Source organism: Xenopus tropicalis, chromosome 3 (genome assembly GCF_000004195.4).
Source record: "Xenopus tropicalis strain Nigerian chromosome 3, UCB_Xtro_10.0, whole genome shotgun sequence".
NCBI classification, from domain to species: Eukaryota; Metazoa; Chordata; class Amphibia; order Anura; family Pipidae; genus Xenopus; species Xenopus tropicalis.
This window is the reverse complement of record NC_030679.2, coordinates 118622716-118644920: the sequence shown is the minus strand read 5'-3', so window position 1 is coordinate 118644920 and position 22205 is coordinate 118622716. Positions and strand designations below refer to the sequence as shown.

At 38.0% G+C, this 22205-nt stretch overlaps 1 protein-coding gene across 1 annotated transcript in view; it reads left to right on the top strand.

Moving 5' to 3' along the window:
* Window positions 1-22205, top strand: part of adra1a (adrenoceptor alpha 1A) — a 41002-nt gene that overhangs the window by 5701 nt on the left and 13096 nt on the right. Inside the window, exon 2 of the mRNA XM_002932966.5 lies at window positions 16942-18518. Within this exon, the coding sequence (XP_002933012.2) occupies window positions 17564-18518 (955 nt within the window). The 5' untranslated portion in view covers window positions 16942-17563. The remainder of the gene's footprint in view (window positions 1-16941; window positions 18519-22205) is intronic.

Below are 22205 nucleotides of genomic sequence, written 5' to 3'. Positions count from 1 at the left end.
ATAAAAGTTGTGTTATGGCTGTGTATGCAGACTTTAGTCTGTAAATGTAATAGTATCTGAGGGAACACATACCGTAGTCTTTGATTTACTAACCTTCAATTAAAAGCACACGGAATTGGAATTACCAGATGCCTTAAATCCCTGAGATCTGTACCATATTTCCTCTAGCTCAAGTGCACTCCGTTTAGGACCTTAAAGCCAAATAGGGGGCTCTTGCTCAATGCCAGGTTCTCATGTTCTCGTGGTAAGGAATGAGAAAAATGATATTTCCTTTTGCAAATATACATTAAATGTAATTCTGACATATTTCCATCCACAGAGCCCACATACATGTCTGAGATACTGCTGTTCAGCAGTCTAATATATTGAAACCAGTGGCTGGGGATTGTGTGCAAACCTTGGATAAGTTTTTATAACCCCTACCTTTCCTGTTGCTGTCTGTGATAAGAACAGATCTGTGACTGTATGTACTACCTGTGATATTGTATTATCATTAATTCATTTTCAATGCTTCTGAGAAAGTGGCAGAATTCGCTACTCTAAATAAAAGGGTGAAGACACACTGAGCTACTAGTAGCAGCTACTTTTTCATGGCTACTAAACTCCAGAAAATACCCTGCCATAGGCAATACTGAGAATTGCCTCTTCACACAGAGAGACAGTTATCAGCAAATGATCAGCATTGTCTGTTTTAGTAGCCACAACAAATAGCTGCTACTAGTAGCTCTGTGTGTCTTCACCCTAAAGCAGCAGTAGAGTTACAGGGCAGCTCACAGGGCAACTGGCAGCCCTTAGCATTTTTTCCACCTTAAGGCTTAGGCCTGTGGTCCCCATTGCCATGCATTAATTCCACCTATTAGTATTCAGAGCAATGTTAAAGCCAGACCGTGTGATTCATTTACGAAGCCCATCTGGCTGTTCCATTTACTTTGGTAGCCAACAGAAAATTAAATTTTGCTTTGTATTGTAAGCTTCATTATGGAAATGTCATGGTTTACAGCAACAGATGATATTTCTGCAGGACAAAGCAAAGAACATCAGTCAACGTTTTAGGTAATTTATGAGTAATCCAAGCACCTAGAATTTCTAAAAATAACAGGACTGAATTACGAGCCGCATATTGGCATATTGCTATTGGGCTGAACGACAAGATGTACAGTCTTCCCACTAAACAACTAAAAAGGCATCCTTGTTTCTAGGAAACAGTATTCCATTGTGATAGTTTTATCATCTTCACCTCTTCACTTGCAACCTTGCAATGTATAGGTGTCTATGAATTTTTGGCAAATAAAAGTATTATTAGAATAGAGGATATCATGTAAGACCAATTATAAGATTTAATTGCTCTTAAAATAAATATAATTTTTGGTAACGATAAACTAATGCTATTTGAAATATATAAATAAATATGTTTTCTGTGTATCAGTCTTGCATTAGAATATTGAGCCAAGTTTAATGTGGTGTAACTAGAATGTGAACTCCATTTTAGTAGAGGTATGGGATCCCTTATCCGGAAACCCATTATCCAGAAAGTTCTGTATTAAGGAAAGGCCATCTCCAATAGACTCCATTATAAGCAAATAATTCTAATTTTTTTTTTCTCTGTAAAACAAAACCTTGTACTTGATCCCAACTAACATATAATTAATCCTTATTGGGGCAAAACAAGCCAATTGGGTTTATTCAATATTTAAATGCTTTTTAGCAGACTAAAGTTATGGAGATCCAAATTATGGAAAGATCCCTTATCCAGAAAACCCCAGGTCCCTAGCATTCTGGATAACAGGTCCCATACCTGTACTTTTTAAAATCCAATCCTGCCACCTTCTCTGCCCATCTGTATCTCCATAATCTTATATTTTCTTCTGTTGTGAATTCTGTGCTTCTCATTAGGAAGTAAATGTAGAAAATAAGGGAGGTCAATGAAAAAAATTGTCAACATGGATGTTGTGATGTAATCAGAGCTAGAGGCAAGTCAGTTAAAATAAAGCAGTAAAACAGATAACAAGAAAATATATAATTTAAGAAAAAGCAAAGGGAGTGGGAGAAACATACAGCATTCTAGGCAAAGTGTATTAAATGGCCAAGAAACAATTAGCAGCTGAGAAGGAATTAAGCCCTGTCCCATGGTCTCATAGAATATAGTCCATAAAATATAGTAAAATGCCTATTAATGCATGGCAGTAAGCAGTGACCAGTAATGTAGTGCTTTGAGAGGCACTTTATGATGTAGGAGAGTATGTGACATCATAACACTGAGCATTTGACACACAAAATGCCAAGTAAAATATCAGGCACTGTCTGTTTAATCACTGTATTGTGTTTCTGGCTGCTGTACTTTTTGCTGACATTTCCTACTTATTGATGTGACTTTGACTGGTCTCCTGACCTTGCTGCCTTCTCTGACCTGTAACCCCTCTACATCTACAAATGACTGCAGTCTTGTCTGCAAGCTTTCTCCTAGACTAGACTAGTCGGGAACAGTAACTTTGTCCTTGTTGTTTTGTGGCTTTAAGAGAAGCTCCTGAAGACATATGAGAGCCCAAGATTTCAGTAGGGCTTCTAAAGGTAGAAGAGATCATCAAGAAAAGACATTAGATGCCCATGGATTCCTGTGCATGATTTGTCCTGCTCCCACCCACACTCCTTTCAGTCAGTGGATACATTAAGTTATACATTGTGCCCCAATATAATGCTCCCACATCCCATATCAGCAGAGCCTACTGTTTCTCCACACAATCTATAGTAGCTACATACTGTATAGTGCCTATACAACAGCCTGTAATATTGCTAATTCAATTATGTCCTATTTTAAAGCCAACACAGGGCTAGGCTTCTATAAATTTATAGCATATTCATTTTAAAACATATAATAGGAAATCTAGCTGCTTTCGACTTATCACTACTAGGTACTGTAAATCATGACCTGGATGAATGAACCCTTTCATAGACATTGTCAAGTATATTCGTAAAGGAAACTCTTTGACCTAAAGCTCTGCAACTGCCCTAAGTAGGTGTCTGTGGTCAATAAATGTCTTAATCAGTCTCTGGCTTGTAGCAAGAAGTCAGTTTTGGAACAAGAGATGCCATTTTATTGGCTAACTGATGTCTCTAGTATCGCAAGCACAGTGCCTACTCCTTTCAGAGCTCCAACAACTGTTCCCTTGCTCTTCTCTGGGATGTGAGCAAAACAGCCGTGATCCAGCTGTGCCTCATACACTTTGGCATGGCTGTGCCTTGCAGTTCTTCTTTGACCTGGTTTTTGTAACTGTATTACATGGTACAGCAAGGATTTGGTAAATGTATTTCTTAAGGAATACGTAATGATCATCTCAATGTTAAACAAAGCGATTTAAGCATTAATCTCCCTCACAGAGAACAATGTGCTAAGAAAGAACACTGGATGTCCTAGGCACCTCTCTAGGCTGGCACACAATGACCTGAAAGCAAAACATATATATAGAGATCAAGTCTTACATCCAAATAAAGAAAAACTGCATAAACCTACCCGCAGCTGAATTTCAATTACGTTTCCAGTTTCAAATATTTGAACTCTGGCTGAATTTATTTGCTTGCAGTGTCATGCTGCATGCTTTTTCTGCCCTTAGTGACTTCCCAGAATCCCACTGACAAGGCAACATAAGCTGTGCCGTATAGCATGCCCCGATTGCTAATATTTGCTTTATCAACAGGAAATGTCCCTTGCATCATTACCTGTAATTAAGTCCTCCTTTGAAGCAGAAAATGTACAACCTAGCATGTAATATAAAATAAATACACAAATGTTTTGCATAAGCATTATGTTCACTTGTGTTTAAAGTAACCCTGGCACTTTCCAGAATTTTATTGGAATTCTGTCAGTCTGATTTAAACCTCTGTCCTTTTTATAAACTCAGCCTCTCAGGCCATTATAACCTCTGGATGCTTCTGGTCCCATTGCTGTGCGTAAAACATTTTGAAAACCCCCAAAGCTAGAAGTCTGATGGAACCAGTATTTCCAGCCTCACATTGCCCACCTTAGCCCAGCATGAAATATGCACTCACAGTGCAGCCTTAAATGAAATCTCCCTTACACTATATTGATTTCCCTCATAATCCCTAAACTGCCCATCCGGCAACTCGTAGACACCATAGAATTCCAACTATACCCCATTCCTAGAGACCCAGGTAATTTGCCCTTTACGATCTGCAAGCAGTAACGTATTTAACAATTTTATAAGAGGAGGTCTCTGCCTGACCTGCACACAATATGCACATATTCCTTTATTCAGCACGGATAATTCTGGGTTGTAAAGCAGTCAATCAATAGACTGGAATAAAAGATTAAAGGCTAATATATCAGGGCAAAAGGTGTGATGGATATGCAGCAGCGCTATTTTTCATGGCATGGTTGCTTTAATGTCACTCTTATCATCGTGTTTGGCTTCCATTTATTAGACAGCGTTAGACAGGGTAAAGTAATTGATTTTTCTCGAATGACAGTAGAATTAAATCTGTTCCCTAATGAAATCGGTAATTGCTGTGTCTGTTATTTTTGACTAATAAAGGGCTTTTGATATTTTTTTTCTAAATGCCATGTCTGGAATAGGAAAGCCTAGAATTTTAAATACCCAGAAAGGAATTTAATAAAATCTAAATTGCATTTGCTGATCAAACTTCATAACCAAAGAATTAAGAAAGAAATGAATTTGCCTCTCATTCATTGGTCTAATTCCTCTCCTTCCCACATATGTGTACTGAGGACAAGTTGGGAAGTCTGAAGGCCGTCTTGGTAGTTGTAGACTTGTAGTCGTGCTTTGATATACTTCATGGCCAGTCAGTAGGTATCCAACCGGTAAAATGATAGGGGACTAACCCACAACGGTGCCAACCACAAATATGCAGAAGTGCAAGAAGTTGCTTTGGATGCAACTACAGCTATGCCTTTCCGGAAACCTGTTATCCAAAAAACTTCAATTTATGGAAAGGTCATCTTCCATAGGCTCCAAATAAAATTAAAATGATTAAAATTTTAAAAAAAAATTTCTTTTTTTCTGTAATAAAACAGTACCTTGTAATTGATTCCAACAAAGATATAATGAATACCATTGGGTTTATTTGAATGTTTAGTAGATTTATGTATGGTAATCTAAATTACAGAAAAACCTCTTAACTGGAAAACCTCAGGCCCCCCAGTACCCCAGGAAAAACAGGTCCCATACCTGTACCTTTAATGAATAGGGTTGATTCGCACAACAACTGCATCTATTTTTGTGCAACCTCAGCAGCAGTTGGGGGTCGTAAATTAACCTTTTTATGTTTAGAACCATTTTATTAAATAGGAAAGAGGGGTGTTTGCCCAGGGCCCACCAAGTTAGGGAGCCCACTATCTTTTCAAGTTTGATTAAAGCACCCCCTCCATAAGGGGCAGAGCGCTGATTTTAATCAGCTGAAAGAGCATTACAAGATTATAATTTCGTTTGCAGTTTTCTAGTGGAACAAAGTTCCTAAATAATTTTTTTGTCTGTTATCTTAGTGGAGACTATTTTGTCTTGTGGTGACCCATATAAAGGCAGGCTTTGCCTGTTTGTTTTTAAGATTATTTCTCAGGAGGGCTGCAGGAGCTCAACATAAAGCATTCCTGTATATATTTGGCACAGTGACATTAATATTTATGCAATACTAAGAGGGGATGTAAAGGTAGGTGTAAAGTTTTCCAGGTCTAGTAACCCATGGTATCAGCAGTTAGCTAATCCCTACCAGATCCTTTCTCCCTCATAGGCATTCCCCGTCAGCCATAGGCAGTGAGTTTCTTATTTAGACAAATGGGAAGCGTTTTTGGCCACTATGTGCCATGAGGCTTGCATATTGGTGGGGTTTCGGTTCAGTTTTGTCTTGTAGATCAACAGCTGCAGGTCCTTTTGTCCAGTCCTACCTTTTATAACTAAACCTCTGTTGTTGCCCAGGCCATGCCACCACTAGAACAATCCTGTATTATTCATATATATGTATTTGTTTTTTTATTAAATGGAGATTGTTAGCATTGATGGAATTCTTGAAAACCGGTGCATTGTAGGAAAACATAGCAAATTGTGTTTTTCTACACTTTTTGCGTACTATAGTCACCATTATTAAACAAACCTTCCATAGCTAGAATATATAAATGTCATGTAATATGGGCTTTTCATTAACATTTCAGGGCCACCAAAGTTCATGTGTATGCATTGCAGGCACCACATTTTATTAAAATAGTTACAGTGCCTTGAGAAGCAATGTGTTTGTATTATTTTTAACCTACCCTGCAACATGATACAAACCTTAGGGTTACATTAGTTCAAGATTTCAGCACATTTTGCACCCTTCACATATATTAAAGCCCTGACAGGATTGAAGATAATGGCCTTTTTGTGGTTTGTCTGATGTATTTACCACATGGAGAGTTAGTCCCATGCAAACATGAAATAAAGTCTGAAGAAAAATGCGACAGAACTTAAAAATAAAAAAAAAGTCAGATAAACCTTTTATCCAGTAGTTAGATCTGGACACCAGATAAAGTAAAAAGGACCCTGTTTAACCTGCATAACAATGTGGTGCCTTTAAGGTACGGAACATGTGGCCAATAAAAGCGCAAAATGTTTGTGAAGTTAAAAGAAAAGTCATCATTCATCTGAGCTGTGGGGGTTTATGACATAAACTAACAGGAATCCCACCATTTACTTAGCAAGCAGCAAGCCATAGTATAGTCCCTTTCAGTGACCATTGTGCAGCTTTTTCCACTACAGTTTTAATTAGGTGGCAGGGGTGGTACTGGGAGTTCCATGTGGCTTACCTTCTTCTGATGTAATATGAATACTTGGTGAGACAGATACTTCCAAGCCTACAAGGTAGACAGCAGTGTCTTTCATAATCCCATGAATGGCAATGGCAACCCAAATCAAAGGTACTTGTATGCTTAGTGTCCCTTACACATTATGGAGCAATTTTATTGCTATTTGTGACCTTATGCTGTTTGTATTTTTCACTGGATGACATATCATAGGAGTTTACCAAAATGCTAAGTGTGAGCTGCTAAATGGACTAGATTGTTCTGTCTCAGTGAAAAACCCTTTACTTAATGGCCGGTTTTTGTTTTACTTAACTCAATCAAAGACTTGAGATCAAGGTTAATTTTTATGCCTCGATTACCCTCTGTCCCACGGCTCTCAGGTATAGTATACGATGTAAGAACAACCAAGAACAATTCATGTATCTTTGTGCGTTCATTCGCATAATTCATGTATTTATTCACGCTGCACAGATTTTGTTCTTGATCACAGAAATTTGAAACATTTTAGGGGTGAAATTTAACATCTTTTCCCATGATTCAATTTTTTTTCTGCTAAAACTCCCAATATTCGTATTATGATTCAAAAATTTGAATGTTCAATATTTATTACGTAGGGATGCACTTTTTTGGCTTCGGCCGAAGCCACCCAAATGGATTTGGCTGAATCCCGAATCCGAATCCTAATTAGCATATGCTGATTAGGATCGGAAGGGGTTAAAAATTGCACGTGGTGAATTTTTTTTTTTCACTGCCTATTTAACCCTTCCCGAATTCTAATTAGCATATGCTAATGTATGTTACTTACAATTCGGTTCGTAGATTCGTCCGAAACCGAATCCTTAAAAAAAAGCCAGGATTTGGCTGAATCCCAAACCGAATCCGGGATTTAGTGCATCCCTATTATTAAGTGCAAAAAATGTAGCACCTAAAAACTTGTGAGTTTATGTAGAAGTCAATGGGAGTTGTTTTAGACAAAACCAAGCCATTTTTTCAGTATGAGATTTCCAAGTTTTTCAAGGAACCTTGGGGCTCATTTATCAACTCTGGGCAAATTTGCCCGTGGGCAGTAACCCATAACAACCAATCAGTGATTGGCTTTTTTTCAGCCAGCTGCAGGTACTGTAGAACAATGAATGCAAGAGTCTGATTGATTGCCATGGGTTACTGCCCACAGGCAATTTTGCCCTTTGTTGAGTTTTTTAAAAATGTGAGTTTATTTAAAGTAGAAAAACACTCTAACATTCACAAACTTGAAAATTGATAAATAAGCCCATTATAGTTATCAAACTTCACTAGTTGCACAGGGTTGCTGCACAATTTGTCAGTGGGACAGTAGGCGCAAAGTTAGCAGTTAACCTATACCTGCCCAATCCTTTTTCTCTCATAGGCGTTCCCCAGCTCAGAGTCATGGCAGCAGCCATAGGCAGTGAGTTTCTTATTTAAACAAATGGCAAGCACTTGCAGAAAGGAATCATTTTTGGTCACTATGTGCCATGAGGCAAAGATATTGGTGGGCTTTTTGGTCTGTTTTGTTCTTCATCACAGAATATTTTTAACATGTTGGAGTTACCAAACTTTTTTTACTATAATTTTCTACTGGAACACAATTTTTTAATTTTGATTTTCAGGGTACCCAGCCCCTTGGCCTGGGCAGACTGGGCAGTTGTTGCTTAATCCATATTAACTAATGTGAGGGACCTAATTTTACTGAGTGGACTGATTGGCCCATGGATATTTACATAGACGTAAGGTCCATGTCATTTGCAGATCAAGTGTTGACCATGCATTTGCTCACTGGAACTTTTTTTTAACTTTTGGTGATCATTACTGATGAAATCCCATCATAGTATGATCAATACCTTACACATTTAGAAGGCCAACAAGTGTAATAAATCAGTCCACTTGTTTCCATAGTGAACAATGAATGCTGTTACTTGGGCTTCTTCTTTGTGCCCCTCCTGATAATGTCATGAGTATGACCAAATAGAGCCGTCCCAGATATGTTGAGAGGCATAGAACTTCCTTACACAGGGTTGTTGTATAATACTACTCATAACTGAGTTTGGGCTCACAGCACCAGGGTAGAGGTTGTAGCCTCCTGCCACCCCATGAGCAGAATGAGTTGGAAATAATTGTGCTTAAGATAGAAAGTCACGTGCGTAACTTTGTTCTTGGCTTGGCTACAGCTGTATGCAGCTGCACAAACACCATTTTATTCTTGCATTGATATTTTAACATTTTCTCAAACTAATATCCTGCTGTGATGTACAATTGCCTTACAGAAGAGGTCACAGTTGTGATAAACAGGGGGTCATGATAGACAGGAGGGTGGAAATCCCACAAGCAGAGAGTTGCAGTGGATGTAAATATAAGGGGGGGTTAATGCACATTTCCTCAATGCATTTTTAACCCTGTTGAGGTTATTTTCTTCTGTTCTTTAGTTCAGGCAGATTTCATGGTTCCTGCTAACGAATAGAATATTGACACTTTCATGTAACCGCCCATTCATCACTGTAGGGATGGTTTCACATGGAGCATGGGTGGTATTAACTTTGTGCCAATCATTACCCATTATGATCAATTATTAATGAATGCAGCAGATTGTGAAAAGTAAGAGCTCATTAAGGATGAGGTCTGGTGATTGTGTGGGACAGACTATCAAAGATGCTACTCCATCTTCCTTTATCTTCCTCAGACAGGCTTTGCATAGCTGAGAGCAGTGGTTGTCAGATTTCTTCTGTTTAAGCCCAACTTGAAGTTACAATTTTAGTTGCTAAAATGAGTATAGATATACTGTAGATCGGAAACAGGAAAATACCAGTATATCATTCAATCAGTCATAGTTTCAAGAATATCTAGGATAGCAAATAAATATGGGCCCCAAGCAACCTTTTATGTGTACCGAGGAGAGCAAATGGCCATTTTCTTCATTTATAATGTAGTGACAACCACCATAATCTACAGTACTTATAGCTTCCTGTGTCTGTAAATTACTCACAAACTTAGACTGTAAGCTCTACGGAGCAGGGAGCTAGTTCTGCTTGTCTCTTTACCCCCTTAGCATTTAATCTTGATAGTAAATGTACTTTGCATTTATATTTATGTATTATTGTTATGTCCGGTTTGTTCTATTAATATATTGTTCTGCTGTTCAGTGCTGTGTGCATAAGTAGCACTATATAAATAACAATATACATAAATATACTTCTCACTTCCCCCCTCACACCTCCTCCCCACCCCCTGGGCAGCTAGCCCCACAATTTTGGACTGTTGGATTAGAAGTGAGCTTCAAGTCATTGTGGCATGACATAAAAAAAATATTTTCCCTTAGAGCACTCCACAAATGTCACCTAAACATGACAGCTCTTCTTCCAAACTTGGGGTGCTGTATATGTTCCCACTAAGCTGCTGGCAGATGCAAACACTCAAGGCACCAGTGCTCAGATCACAGTTTGGGTGCCCACACCTCTTTCAGTACTTGGAGCCACCCGCCACCCAAAAATTAGATGGAACATCAGGTGCTTTATCTAATTAATTTACGTAAGCAACTTTCTGGCTGCAGCTGTCAATGTAAATGGCATCCAGAAAAAAATACAGTAATTTCTGTTAACTACCCGGAAAACAGCAAAATCAGTTATTCACAGATAATAGGATTTTCAACATGTGATTCAGTAGTACAGAGGGCAGTTTTTCTGTCCAAAAAAAAAAGTTCAGTAGAAAAACAGTTCAGTGAAGAAGCCAAACCAGTTTCCATGATTGGGCAACTTTTCTGACATTTAAATTAGTATTAGCATGCTTGCTACAGCACCCAGCTCTGGGCTTGGGTAGGCAATAGCTGGGTGATATTTTCCTTTTGTTTTCCTGCCTTAATTGTATGCACCAATCTCATATGTGGAACAGTGTCCAAAGCTGTGCCTTGGTCTTAATAAATCACCAAGTTACTGGTTCAGAATGGTACTGTTGTTTGATGAAAGTTATACCCAGCAGTCAGGGAACATGGTGTGATGGCATGAATGTAGTCAGTCACACAAGGTTAGAAATGAAAAAGTCAGGCCGTAGCATTGGCTGTGTTATTCCTGCACATAGTGATACCATAGTGTAGTTACTGCTCTGCACAAAGCTATTCAGGAGGAAAATGTTACAGCATAGTGGCTCCTCAAAGGCTTCTCCACCCAAAAACAGTGAACTGAAATGTAGTTCTAATTAACTTTCCATTAAACATCAATTAAAAATAAATACACTTTAAATCTTAAACGCAGTATCTGCCTGCCTGTTTATATTCTTTTTGCGCCTGGTTCTGACTCCTAAAATAATGATGCAAACTACGGAGAGCCGACTCCTGTTACATTGCTTCAAGGCTTTGACTCAAGCAAACACATTCTGCATTCAGCTGCAATTGCATTTACAAATGATTTGAAAATCACAGAAAATGTTGAATTTACGGTATATATATGTATTGGAAAAATGTTTAGAATTGCATTCTCATCCATTATGCAAAAAGTGAGGGCCCCTTTAAAAGCACTGGCTTACTATGCATCTCTGTTAAGGAAGGACTATGTGTGCCATGGCCCTTATGCAGCTTTTAAAAGTCTTTTGTCTTCTTCCCTTTAAAATTTTGATGACTGACTGTATTTTGGATTAGCTGATCTTACCAGGCAAGAGCTGATAAGAATAACAATATAACTCATTTCGAGGACCTTAGTACAATGGAAGGTTACACAGACATAGACTAAACTAGTCCAATATGCACCTGATAGCTTAACACTTTGTGTGCCGGGACACTTTGATCCTTCTATGCTGTATGTTGACACGCAGTGCAGCATAGTTCAAAGTGAAAACCTGGAGCCATAGAATTTACAGTGCTGACAGCATCTGTAGTGTATTTGTTACCTGCTTCTAGTCAAGAAGAATTTATAGCCCAGAAGTCGTAGGTATTTCTACAAGTATATTAGTGTGAGACTTACTGTACTTACTAATTTAGGGGCATATTTATTATAGTGTGTAAGCCACATGACTGGTGATGTTGCTCAAAGTTGATTTCTTGCTTTGGGCAACATCACCAGTGATGATAATAAATAATAAATATGCCCCTTATTGTATGGGAAAGCAAGTGCATGGGGGCAGTAGTACAGGTATCGGACCCCTTATCCGGAAACCCGTTATCCAGAAAGCTCCGAATTACGGAAAGCCCGTCTCCCATAGACTCCATTATAAGCAAATAATTCAGAATTTTAAAACTGATTTCCTTTTTTTATGTAGAAATAAAACAGAACCTTGTATTTGATCCCAACTAAGATATAAATAATCCTTATTGGATGCAAAACAATCCCATTGGGTTTAATTAATGTTTTATTAATTTTTTGGTAGACTTAAGGTATGGAGATCCAAATTATGGAAAGACCCCTTATCTGGAATACCCTTGGTCCCGAGCATTCTGGATAATGGGTCCTATACCTGTACTCATTATAATACAAGTGCAAGGGCTTTATCTTATAAGATACAAAGTACATAGCGCCAATGTAATGGATATTTTGCTTTATAACTAGTGATAAGCGAATTTTCCGGCAGGCATGGATTCGCAGCGAATTTCCGCATTTCGCGATTGGCGAATTGTTAAGCGAAACGGCTGTGAAAATTGGCGCGAAAAAAATTCGTCGCAAGGAATTTTTTTGTTGGGCATCAAATTGGGCGCGGTCACCGTGAAATGGGCGTGGTCACGCCAAAATGGGTGCAGCTGCGTAAAAAACCCTGCGGGCGACAAAAAAATCGCGCAACAAATGTGTTTCACAAATTTTTCGCAAAGATTCTGCTCATCACTGTTTATAACACAAACATACAATTTATAAAACCATATTATTAATTCCATCTCTTCCCTGTGCAAGTATTCTGCTTCTAAATTGTGTTCTTCAACCATTGTTCTTGATATCAACCCTGGGGCTTCCATTGTATCTCTCAAAATGCTGTGTTCCTTCAGTTGTAGTCTACCAACCCTGTAACGAACTGAAAGGCTACAACTCCCTTGGTAGCCATTGAGGTCTGGACCCACATGAGTAAATCAAAACTGGAGCTACATATAGAGACTGCAAGTAAATTCTCCTATTTGTAGTGCCAGAGCCACAGAGCAAATCCACATATTCATATAATAAATAATTCATAATAAATAAAAAAGTGATTGGCTGTTGTACTTCATACTTGCTTCCTGCCTGATTCCATCACAAATAAAGCAACAGGTGTGTATTAGAAATCCACGTTGATGGGTATCTATCTTTACCTCCTAAGCAATGTGCCCCCTAGGCCAGAGCACACAACAAATTATGGTGCTCACAAAGAATTCTGTGTAAAAAAACAAAATGGTATATTTATTCTGAACTGCACATTGTTTTTAAAAATGCGCACACTAGTTTCAAATTTGCGCTCAAAGGAGTTTTTTTGTGCATATAACCGAGGAGGAGTTAGAGGGAACATTGCTCCTAAGTGTGCCCTGGAAGTGATAGATATTAAAAGTTTAAAATTAAAAAAAAAAATAACTTTGGAAAGAAATTCACTGTGGACTGATTTACCTCAGTTCACCCCAGAACAGAAGCCAAATTGGCCAAAGAGAATGTTCACCCTTCAGTAGATCTAGCCCTGTCTGTTGAGGATGCACATCCCTACCCGCATAAGCATTTTGGAGCTTTTTATTATTTAACAAGTTTGGTATTTCTCAAGTGGCAGAAAGATGGGTTTGCAAAATATGAAGTAAAGCAAAAATAAAAACCAAGGAGTGTTAAATAAACATGGCACACGATGCTGAGGCTTGTTGAAGTCGTCAGGTGAAATGAAGCCTGAGAGACTGAGATTGATTGCTGTGACCCTTGCTATGTAAGCCCACGTCTTTAAAGAACAAGTAGCCTGCTGCATCCTAATCTCTTCTGACAGCCTCTTCGGCATACGGCTTGTCTCAGACTCCCTTTGGGAAGCTGGGTTGCCCATAGCAAATAAGAGAGGGAATCCACAGCAGATTTTCCTTAAAAGCTTAACTATAGATATATTAGTTTGAGTCTTGGCAACTTTTGCACCAGCGGCAGCTCTCCCAGGCTGATAGGAATGAATGGCCATGCTTGAATGTGTTTTCTTATGTGACTTGCCTGTGGACAACTTTGTGCCTTTTTGTGAAAAGCAGGAGTCGGGCTCCAACAGTACATTATGGGCATGGTGGGTAGTAGCTCACAAAAAGGCACCTTATTAGTGGAGCATTGTTCCGAAATTCAGTACTTAAAAAAACAACTAAAAAGCCAGAGCAGTGCTGGTAAATCTAAGCAAGTATTGTACCCTTTCCTTGGCTAAGAATAAACATGTTTCTCTGAGCTCCCACATCACAACACTTTCCTTTTTCCAATAACTTAATTTTCTACCACCTCTAGTCAATCGGGCAAAATGAACAGCAGATGGTGCTGCTATTTCAGATTCAGTATATTAGCAACTACTATTTTGAAAAATAGAGAAGAAAGTTATTGTAAAGTGCTCAGAAGGGTCATTTCACATGAATTGGGGTTTACTTTTCCTTAAATAACATTTTACATAAGTTTTAAAGAAGCTGTGAACATAACATCAGGAAAATATCTCTTCCATGCATTTCTGTGTACAATAAGTTCAGGTTAGAATCCAGCTACAGGATCACAGCTCTTCACCTTGGCTAGAGTTGGGCAGGGGAGGTGAGACCCTTTTATACCATTGTTATCGTCACCAGAAGGGTCACATCAGTTGGCAGTATTGCACAGTAACTTGGCTCCTCCGGTGCTGAATGATGTGCAACGCTGGTCAAAAGGCACATCGAGATGGCAGATATATTATGGCTCATTATTTTTTGTTGAAAGGTAATGACAGAATTGACAGATTGATCTTCTTTGACAAATGTCTTTAAAATGCTTTCTGGGCCCCCAGGAAAATTTTCCTGACTGTGGCAAAAGCCTGGTTACTGCTAATATCTCAATTACTGCTAAAAATAGCAAATTAATGTAAATTGCAAAAGCGCTCAGAGAAGCGTTCATTAAATATTCTTTTTTTTCTAAATCCCCTTTAAGAGCTCATTATAATCAAATATATCTGAAGGCTATTTTTTCTTTGCAGTTCATGCCCCTTTCTGCCTCATTATTCAGATATGATGATAAAAGAGGAGGACATCAGAGCACAATAGAAGTATGGAGTAAGATGAGATGCCTGGCATGGCATGTGTTGTATGTCTGGGCAACCAAGGGCTAAAAACACAGACAGTATAAAGCTGAGATGTGAGATCTGAACCCAAACCCCTTTGTAATCACCTTGTTCATAGGCTATGCAATAATTTATTTTTCAATGAAATCAAAACTAATTTTTTAGAGGTGAATTCCACACTAATAACCATTTACTAAAGCAGAACATGTGGAACATGGCAGCCATGACTGTGGCAGGTGTCTCTGATTGGTCTTCATTCTTTCTACTGGGGATCTGTAATCTGTAATCATTATCCTGTGCCTAGATAGCACCACAATACAACTGTACGTAATACATATTCTATGAATATCCTCAAAGTACTGCCATTGGTACAATGTAGTTATTTATTAGGTCATTTAGATGTTTTTTTGCATCTGCATGTCTGTGTATAGCTTTTTTGGGATTGGCTGGTAGGATAGAGGGAAATTCACTCAATAAATTGGGTAGATTGTAAGCTCTTGCAAGATTCTATTTTTTACTCTAAGTCTGTAAACCTTGTTTGTTAAATGATTGGAAGACCCCTGTTTGTTATAAATGAATGTAAAGCTCTGAGTAACGTTAAGGCGTTATATAAATAAATGATGATGAAGATGATGATAATAGGAACGCTGTGCACAACATGCGCACTAGGGTCAACCTCAGTCAGTTTATTTTCTTGTATGTTTATGAAGTATGGAAGGAAACTATAGAATTCATAGAGATAGAGGGAGAAATTACAAACTCCTTACAGGTAATGTCCAGGTTGGAACTAAACTTGGTACCCCAGAGCTGAAGGGATGTATGCTGTCTGCCCCACACTGAGCCTTTTTCACATTGAAGCTTGTCCCCTTTGCCTCTCACATTTGTTGTGCCCTACACAAGTGGGAAACAGGTTAGTTACACAAAGCTGCATGCGGCCAATCAGAGCATTGACATTAAAAAAATACATTATATTGTGAGACTTTTAAGTTTTAAAAAACATCCATTTGCTGTTTTATCTGCAAACAGCGTGAAGATCTGTGTTCTACGCTGTTAATCTGTCTCCAACCAGGTTAAAATTCTCTGTAGCATTTTTGCAGAATTTTACCTTTTAATGCATAATATTGATCTATATATATATATATATATATATATATATATATATATATAAATATATATATATATACAGTATGTACTGGGTATCCAGCTGTTTTCAGACATATTAAGAAAGCCAGTGCTTCATAATATAAATTGAAGAACAGCATGATATTTAATACATGAAATGGGGCATAGCTATTGTTTTCACTCTCCCATCAGTTTTCTTACATGACAGATTCATTGTAATGTCTTCCCCCTGCAAACTGCCATTTGCTAGAATTTATGCACCAAAAAGCAAAGATAAAGTAATACACAGACATTCATTTCTCTGCCCTTGTCTTAGCTTTGTCGGCAGGAAGTTTGTTTTTATGGTCTTAGCTGGGATGTCCCATTATCTCCTCATTAGATAGCTTTAAGCGCTTCAAGCACTTTGTTGGAGCTTTACAGTTGCCTTACATAATCACATAGTCATTTGCTTAATTTCTCCATCAAAATCTCCACTTTATCTTTCTGATTGGGGTCACTAGACTTCTAGTGGTGTACCCGCAACTCTATTAAAAATCACTTTGCAGGGAAAGTGCGGAAGCTCTCTGCCTTATGATTATATTAATGACTTTACTTCTCAGTTGGGTTGAGTTAAGGTTACTTGTGTATAGGATAACTTTCTTAGCATAGAGTAGGTCTCTGTACTGGCAAGGTACAAACATTGGCAGTCATTCTTAAATTTTATTATGTTATATGATTGTTAATGGCTATGTCTGTTAACCATCACTGGGGCAAAAAAAGTTATAGTATGTAACAAGTTGTTTTGGAGACACATTTTTCAGTTTCGTATCTTTGTCTTCCAGGAGAAGAATCAAAAGAAATTTCAAAACATCCAATGACCTGCTTAGTCCTTCATACTGATCACAATGCATTTCTGACCAGCCATTGGGTTTATGGTTTGGAACTGTGCTGCTTGTTGAAGACCTTCTTCCTGAAATAATGATCCCCTTTGGTCCATGGAAGATCTGAAAGTACCTCTACACCAAGACTGTTCATATTTGTCGTATGGGAAGCTAGAAATAAGAGAAGATTTTAAAACAAGGTTGTATAAATCATAATTAAGCTCCTCATGCTAAAAATAATCTGAAAATACAGAGATCTTTTGATCCAAAAAGCTATAAAAACATTGCTGTGAGACTAATGGTAAAAAACATCATTATTTTTTCAAGAAAATGTAAAATTCAAGTATATAACATCTGCGATTCATCAAGCTAACTGGGAAATGGCCAAAAAGGCATGGAGAAAAATCTGAGTTGCCATCTTCTAACCAGTCGTAAATAATGATAGTGTAAACATTGCATTGGCTGCATACTGAATGTTGCTCCTCAGTGCCTATTTTTGTTAGATGTACAGTTTAATCCAGTTTAAAGCATTTCTAGGGTTTAATAATTTAACAACCAAAAACAATACCTTTCTGGATTTGATATGATTAAGAGCTGGAGAGACAACATCTATGCAAGATCTTCTGCCATCTCCTTCACTATGGTAATTCTCTATGAAAATAACACAGTAGAAAGCATCCAGCTCTGCTTGAACTGCACCCATCCGGGGGCAACAATCAACATTTCCAAGGCCATTGTGGTTGGTGTTATTTTTGGGGTGTTCATCACTTTTGGAGTTCTTGGAAATATCTTGGTTATTCTTTCAGTGGCCTGTCATCGGCATCTTCAGACTGTGACTCACTATTTTATTGCCAACCTTGCCGTTGCTGACCTGCTCTTAATGTCCATGGTGCTTCCATTTTCTGCAACCTTCGAGATACAAGGTTACTGGTTGTTTGGTCGCATCTTTTGCAACATCTGGGCTGCTGTGGATGTCCTCTGTTGTACAGCCTCCATAATGAGTCTGTGTGCCATATCCATTGACAGATACATAGGAGTTAGCTACCCACTTAGATACCCCAGCATCATGACTGAAAAAAGAGGTGTTCTAGCTTTGCTTTGTATATGGGTTTTGTCCCTTGTGATCTCGATTGGACCTCTATTTGGTTGGAAGCAGCCAGCTCCAGAAGATGATAAAATCTGTGAAATCACTAAAGAACCAGGGTATGCACTTTTCTCAGCCTTTGGATCATTCTACCTGCCTCTCAGTATCATCCTTGTTATGTACTTTAGGGTATATATTGTGGCCAAAAGGGAAAGCAAAGTGTTAACCAGTGGAATGAAGCTTGAGAAGTCTGATTCTGAGGAGGTAACCTTAAGGATTCATCGGAAAAGCACCCCAGAAAGCATCGGTTCCACTTCTAGTTCAAAGCAAAAGACTCAATTCTCAGTGCGCCTTCTCAAGTTTTCCAGAGAAAAGAAAGCTGCTAAGACTTTGGGTATTGTAGTAGGATGCTTCGTGCTGTGCTGGCTTCCATTTTTTCTTGTCATGCCTATAGGTAAGGAACAGTTTCTTTTCACACATTAAAGCTAATTAAAGGGAAGTTCACCTAGAATTTAACTATAGACTTAGATTTTTCATAATATTTTAACTGCTTATGTTTATATTCGGATGCTATACGTACCATCTTCCAGTCAGTTATTCAAGCTACTGCCTAGCGTTAGTAGGGGTGCACCCAATCCCTAATTTATAGACTTGGCCAAATGCCAAATTCTAATGATCATGATTTGAACAAAATAGCCCAAAAAAGCATTATCAAGAAAAACAGTCACCTTTGGTTGTCCATTGCTTTGAAGCCAAGCACTCAGCTAATCCTGTGCTGACCAAGTCCTGGATTTGGTGCACCCTGGTTGCTAGGGTAAGTTGCTAGCAAGCAAATAAATATTTAAATTCAAAACTGGAGATCTAAGGAACAAAAGCCCTTTCATATCTTACAACAAAATAGAAATAGAACATAGAATATCTTAGCCTAACGCAAAATAAAAGTTAATTTAAAGTTAAACTGCTCCTTTAGGGTTTAGAGTTATTTTAACATCTGATCTATTTAATGGAATTTATAATGTCCTAATCTGTCAAAGAAGTAGGTTGTATTAAAGTCAGTTATTACCATGTGCCTAAATTCAAATTGAGGCTCAATTTCACATATTTGTTCCAGGCAATTCATTTTATTTCTTAGTAATAAACTCTTACTATTTAGCTTTTATAATTAAAGGTAAAATACACTCTGCCATTTATAAGTATTGTTTGCATTTCTAAAAATCTTCAGCATATATATTGGTTTTATTGTTGTTATTCTCCCTTAGGAATATATACTGTATATATAAACACACATAGTCATATATAGAATTGCTGTGTTCCATTGCTTCTACTATTCCACATTGTCATATTGACACTGCACACATAATGAACAGTGATACACAATGCTCTATACACTATGTGGAATGGGTTGGGGATATTCAGGTTTATAGAATGATGCCCTTCAACCTTCTTACCTCCCCCCCACACAAACACACCTAAATAGCTATTGGTTTGTCAGACCTGTCGATGGGAAGGCAGCATAACAAATGTGCATTCCCCATCGTTCTTTATTCCCTGCCTCCCTGCATGAGATTTCTATCAACATCCACATTGCGGAATCACCATTTTCTTACCTCATGCTGATGTCACTGTGTTTAGACAAAAGGGACCAGGTAAAGTATCATAAGGAGATAATCTGACCACGTTCCTATTCTCGGAAAATTCATTTTCTGCTATCTGTAGGCAGTCAGTGGAAATGACCATCTTATATCTTAAAAACCAAAAAAAAATTAAATACATGTGAAATTCAAAAGCAACATTTTAAATGTTTAGAAGAGGGCTCTGGGCAATTTTGTATATGAATTTGTTACATTTCTTTTAGATCCAAGGATAATCATCTTCTTACCTTCACTATGTTACTCAGTCAGGGATGTGCTGGGCTAATATATTAAATTGCTGTGGTTTGCTGCTGCGCCACCACATTTGTCCCAGATGCTCATTGATCTTTACCAGTATTCCACAAGCTGCAGAAAGGTGACACCCCACCTTTCTTAAAGGGAGCATTGCCTTATGTCAGGGGCGCTGCTGCCATGAGGCGAGTAGAGAAACCCAACTCGGGCAGCAGCACCCAGAGCTGAAATTCTGCTTTTTAAATCCAAATTTTGGCACTTTTACGCACTCTCTGCACTAGCGATGCCCCCCCCCTTGCCCCCCTCTGATGCAAAAAAGCTAAACATGGGGGGGCAAGGGGGCGACATCAACTTGGTCACCTCAGGCAGCTAGGACCCCTGAGGCATTGCCGCCTTATGTAGCCAACACTCTATTTAAGGAGCAGTCTCTGTGCTGTGAGGCCTGTGGCTATTTGCACAGTGCCCCATACTGTAGACAAAGTGCAAAAAAATGGCTGGTTGTGCTCTAAAGGGTTGTCCCATTCTCTACACTTGGATAGGACCAGGTGAGCCAAGATGTATCTATCACTATCCCAGAGCACACTTTGGGGTTATTCGTACATATTACATATAATATTCGGAATTTTTTTTTTCCACAATTCTTTTTTTTGCGCAATAAATCATAACATTTGAGTAAACAAAGTCAAGGTATTTGATCTTTTTATGGTTTTATTCAATCGTTTTTTTTTTTTTATGTTTTTAAATTCGGATAACATTTGCATTTTTTTTTAAATTCAAGGTTATTTGAAGTAGAAAGAAACAAAAAAATTATAAAAATCCAAATTTTTATAAACAGGCCCTTCTGTTCAAGAATTTACTAAAGAGTGGCAGTTAGTGTCAGCTTGCACTACAGTACAGTACAGGTATAAAATCCATTATCTGGAAACCCGTTATTCAGAAAGCTCCACATTACAAGGCCATTTCCAATTGACTCTATTTTAATTACATTTTTAAAAAAATGTAATTTTTAATTATGATTTCCTTTTTCTCTGTAATAATAAAACAGCTCCTTGTACTTGATCACAACTAAGATATAATTAATCCTTATTGGAGGCAAAACAATCCTATTGGGTTTACTTAATGTTTTAATGATTTTTTAGCAGATTTAAAGTATAAAGATCCAAATTATGGAAAGACCTCTTATCCAGGAAACCTCAGGTCCCAAGGATTCTGGATAACGGGTCCCTTACCTGTATGCTAAAACATGGTATGAGTATACACTTAGCTCAGCTGCACTAGCACTCCTACTGGCACAAAGCAGTTAGAAAAGATTGGCACCCCAAAAAGTTATAAGGAGTTCCAGGTCTTGTTTTTCAGTAAAACAATAAGAGGATATAGTTTTCGTACAGTGGCTCTATGGGTAAGTGTCAGCATCCTATCAGCCATGTAGAACATTCCACTCTTAATGGGAAATGCATTCAAAACATTCTGCAAAGAACCAGCTGCTTATTTATGATTGCGATAATGACCGTTATTATTATATGTGTATGATTAAGTAAGTGCTTTGCAAATTATAGGGGATGTTTACTGAGAATCAATTTGAAAATATAGGGAAGGATGGCCCCAAGTGTATAATCTAGAAGGAGTGGGTGGTAGACATAGGGGGCATTAGGTAGAGCCATACAAACAATTATATAGGATAGAGGAGTGTGTGGGAGGAATAAAGTTTTGCATGTAGTCATTTTCCCTAAAATAATGAAAACTCAAAGTAGTGTTTTGAGTAGCGAGAATTCAATTACTGAAAATAATGTTCTAATTATAACCTACAATTTACAATACAGCTTATACAAAAACACTTCATACTTTCCACAGCAGAAAGTAATTCTGGCTGCCATACTGAATGCATTAGAATTCCCTTCCAAAAATGGAGTGTGAGGGCACCTGGTAGGTACAGTGAGGTGAGACACCCAGGGAGAGTACATTTTTCTCCCATTAGGGGAGATATATGAACTAAAGATGAAGGCTAAATTGTATCCTTTTAACATAAATCTATTGTACCTCATTGTGAGGAGAGAGTTTAATGTATTTTTCTTTATATGTTTGAGTAGGTTCATTTATATATATTCTTCTGATTAAAACCTGTGTTAATAACATGTTGTTTAATACCTTTGGGGCTATATAGGGTTCAGTTGCTTGCTTTTTAGCTGCACAGTTAAAGCCATCTGGGGATTGGTTGCTATTATTTACTAAACATAGGTAAATTAATTTATATTATTATA